This window comes from Colletotrichum truncatum (assembly GCF_014235925.2).
Source record: "Colletotrichum truncatum strain CMES1059 chromosome Unknown Contig_0003, whole genome shotgun sequence".
In the NCBI taxonomy this organism is placed as follows: Eukaryota; Fungi; Ascomycota; class Sordariomycetes; order Glomerellales; family Glomerellaceae; genus Colletotrichum; species Colletotrichum truncatum.
The window spans coordinates 1209874-1213590 of NW_027222400.1; the positions used below are offsets into that span (position 1 = coordinate 1209874).

A 3717-nucleotide genomic window follows, 5' to 3' on the forward strand; every position below is an offset into this window, starting at 1 on the left:
CATGGCCAAATTCTAAAACCGCTCAATGCGAAGGGGATGGACTCGGCCGCTACTGTGGTGCGGGTTTTTCGATGCCGGGTCTCTATGCAAATGTCCAACAACCTTTCGACCGTTAAAACCCGCTTTTGAGTGTATGGTGTAAGGACCGTTGGCCACCAATGACGTGTATCCAACGAACCAATTCTCCTTTGTTTCCAACCGTACGCCTATAAAATGAGGAAGAAGAAAAAAGGAGAGAGAGAACGAGTTTTGCCAAAACCAACGTGGACGGATATCCAAAAGCCAAATGCTGTTCAATAAAAATAAAAACGCCGTCTCGTAAGCCGTTGCGGGATAGTGTTGAAAAGTAGTGTTAAAACTATCCTGTAGTGGGACGGTTACGTCCGCTGGTTGACGATCCATCTCTTCTTCTCCTTGGGCGGCTTCTCATCATAGACGGCAGGAGGAGGGCCAGGCATAAAAGATCCGGGACCGGATGCGAGGCCAGCATTGTTAACATTGACACCGGAGCCGGCGATGATACCGCTGGGGCCCTTGTGTGCGTGCTTGCCAAGCTCGTACATGCGGTCCTTTCTCCTGAGATAGCGGCGGCGCCAAATGCAGGCACCAACCCAAATGCCGGCGATGGCAACGACGAGGATGACAAGCATGACCACCCATCTCCAGTGGTTGGAGAGCCTATGAAAGTATTAACACCCGAGCCCAAGAGGGAATATGAAGCTGTCAACGTACCAGTCACCACCGTTGCCGTTGTTGGCACCAGACGAGCCCTTTGATGCGCCTCCCGTGCTGGAAGAAGATTTTGATGATGATGTTTGGGCAGCGCCTCCATCGACGGCATTGCACATGGAGGTAAACCATCCCTGGATGCTGCTGAAACCAGCGGCATCACAGCTGGCATACTCACAGACTCCGGTTGCAGCTGTCTTCCACGGCTGCAGAGCACCGAAGCTGCAGAAACATTTCTCGTAGGTCGCCTCATCGGCGGCGGCGGCAGCTGGGGGAACGCAGCCACCGTTGGCATCGAAGAGGACACCGCACTGCTGAGCGCAAGCCGGCAGCTGCGCAAAGGGCATCAACGTTGTCGTAGGGGAAGCTGCACATTGTCAGAATCTGGCCCACACACGATGGCGAATGGACAAAACTTACACATTGTGACGGCGATGAAGAGGCGTCAAGAAAAGATTGAGAAACGAATGTCCGAGTCGAAAAAAAATAAGAGAGGGAGGCTGAGGCGGGAGGGATGTAGACGTGGCTGCTCACGCACGCTGGCCTAAACAGGACACTGGAATGCGGAGACAATGGAAGCAATAGAACAGAAATATTTCCACCGAATTGCGGTCACCCAGCAATATCCCGCGAGTGACACAAATGCAATATTGAACCACAATCCAGCGCGGTAGGCCTAAATTATTGGCGACGTAGAAATGCGTAACGGTGCCTGGTGAATGGCGGCGTGTGCTGTCGCCCAGAATGCTTTTCGAAAATGGTGCACTGATGGGTCGGTGTGATGCACGGCAGTGTAGTGTTTTCGTCCCAAGTCAGTCGAGTATCGAACAAGGTTCAGCTGCCGTCCCAGCTTTAGAGCCACACAGATTGATTCAAAGCGTAACTTTTTGATCTCGGATGCAAGATGTAGGGAAGCCAAGTTCTCTCGTTTTCCGGGAGGCGGAATTCCGATCGTGTATATGCAGGTCACGCGCGTGGTCTCTCGGGCGGGTTTGTGGTCACGATTTCTGACACGGGAAGAGTTCCAACGGTCGGCGGTTATTCGTCACTAAAGGGGTGTTCGTTCGGCTCGGTCTTCGGGATGGTGGGATCGTGAGAGAAGCGAGATTCTCGTGTCGGGCGGACCCCAAAAGCGTCGTTGGCGGCCTTTGCTTGATCCTTTGTAGCCTTCTTTGGGCGAGCACCGTCCAGGGGCGTAAGTAGGGTCGGTGGGAATGTCGAAGATGATGTCGAGAGTCTTATGCGTCGGCCGATTTGACTGGCGGTGCTGACAGACGATTGCGAGGAGTCGGTGCGCTGTTGGTACCGGTGAAAAACGGACTGGATCTGGTGTCGGCCTTGAACTCCTAGTCCTCCTGGCTCGGTGACAAAGCGAGTGTGCGGAGGGGAAAAGGAAAGCAACAGATCGGAGGCGCCGGATACCTCGGGGAGACGAACGACTTCTGCTAAGTGCTTGGCGGTGGTCGGTGTTGGAGTTGGGTGAGGGAGGAGAAGAGTAATGAGAAACTAGACTAAAGGAAGGGAGGGAAGAAACCAGACAATGATGACTGAATTGATGGGAATCGACAAGTCAAAAAAGCAAGAAATCGCGGCAAGACTGGCGGGCCAAGGAGGGCGATGGATGGGATGGATGGTATGACCACTACTGCCCTGCGGAGAAGAAGGGCAGGTGGATGTACCTTTTGGTGGGAATTGGCGGAAAGCGGTACTTGATCTTCCGCCTTGCAGAAGCGCCAGCAAACGGCTAAACAGCAGATGCATCCACAAATGCCACAGCATAACAACGCACAGCGGGCACTGGCTGACTGAAGCAAGCACGTCGCTGCACGGCACAGGGAAGACCGGGAGGGACGGGGGCATCAGGGGGGTCTAGTGCGTGGGAGACAGGGGAAGCGCTGCGGGAGCGACAGGCTCAGAGAATCATTCAGCCAGTGGCTAACAGGTAACTGGGTCCGGGGTTCCATTGGATGTCTAGCGATTTCAAGTCCCCTGGATGAGAACCACTAGATCTCAGGCCAGGTTTACGCTACTGGCAACTCGGGGCAAAGCGGGGCGGGAAAGGTACGTACTCTGCTGTTTGTAGAGTGGGAGAGGGATATGGACATGGATTAATTTTCCCTTGATGGACACTGCCTTGTGGTTTCTGTTATCCATCCATAGCTACAAGTATAAACACCCACCTTCACCTAAACTATACAGCGTGCATTACCGTATACTAGTAATACCCGACGTCGTCACTTCTTCGACGGCCGTGTCCCATAATACATGCATACGTGCTACATAGATTGGACGAGCGGGCTGGGGGCTGTCCTCAATCGCTCTAACTGCCGCGCACTACCATCGGTTTGACTGGTTGGCAGCCGCCAGCTAGCAGCCAGCGGAGAGCAGCACAAACCAGGCAGTGCAGCGACGTCAGTGCGGTGCAGAGTTGCCAGCTATCATGTGCCATAGTAGACGAAAGTGCAATAAAAGCAGGCTGGCCGGTCTGACCGAGCACACTAGCACACAACAGACAGGACGGGACAAATCCAGCCATCTCATTCATCTAATGCTTGGCTTCTGACCCGGTCTTGGCTATTGAAGATACCATCGAGGCAGCCCTGCGGCACAGCGCGCTCGCCATCACCTTTTGTCCGCTGCCCAGTCAACAATGTTCAACTTGTCCCGGCAATTGCAATTTGCTGTTGGGGAACCCATAGAGCCATAAGAACAAAGATGTCCGGCGGCTGAGAAAATTGGCTGGATTGGCAAGAGCCACCAAGGTACAAAATGTGCCACATAATATGAGAATCGCAGGCCAGCTGTGCCTTATAAATAACGTGGGCCCCCAACTTTGACGCCAAAGTACACACCATAACGCAAAGTCAGCAAGAGCTGTCCGACCTGTTGGGCGGGCTGCTTCTTGCTCCCGTTTAGAGAACGAATACGGAAGGATGGATTGGTGCAGGGGGGTGGCTGGTGTTGTGGTGGGCCCCGCCTTACTCTTCC

General features: G+C 53.8%; 1 protein-coding gene across 1 annotated transcript; it reads right to left on the reverse strand.

Moving 5' to 3' along the window:
• Positions 1 to 377: 377 nt before the first annotated feature.
• CTRU02_205209 (uncharacterized protein) lies at positions 378 to 1153 on the reverse strand (the record flags this gene model as incomplete). Its single annotated transcript, XM_036724209.1, has 3 exons — positions 378 to 678; positions 733 to 1096; positions 1150 to 1153. The coding sequence occupies 3 exons, from the start codon at positions 1151 to 1153 to the stop codon at positions 378 to 380; spliced, it is 669 nt and encodes a 222-aa protein (XP_036583836.1).
• Between the last annotated feature and the right edge of the window lie 2564 nt (positions 1154 to 3717).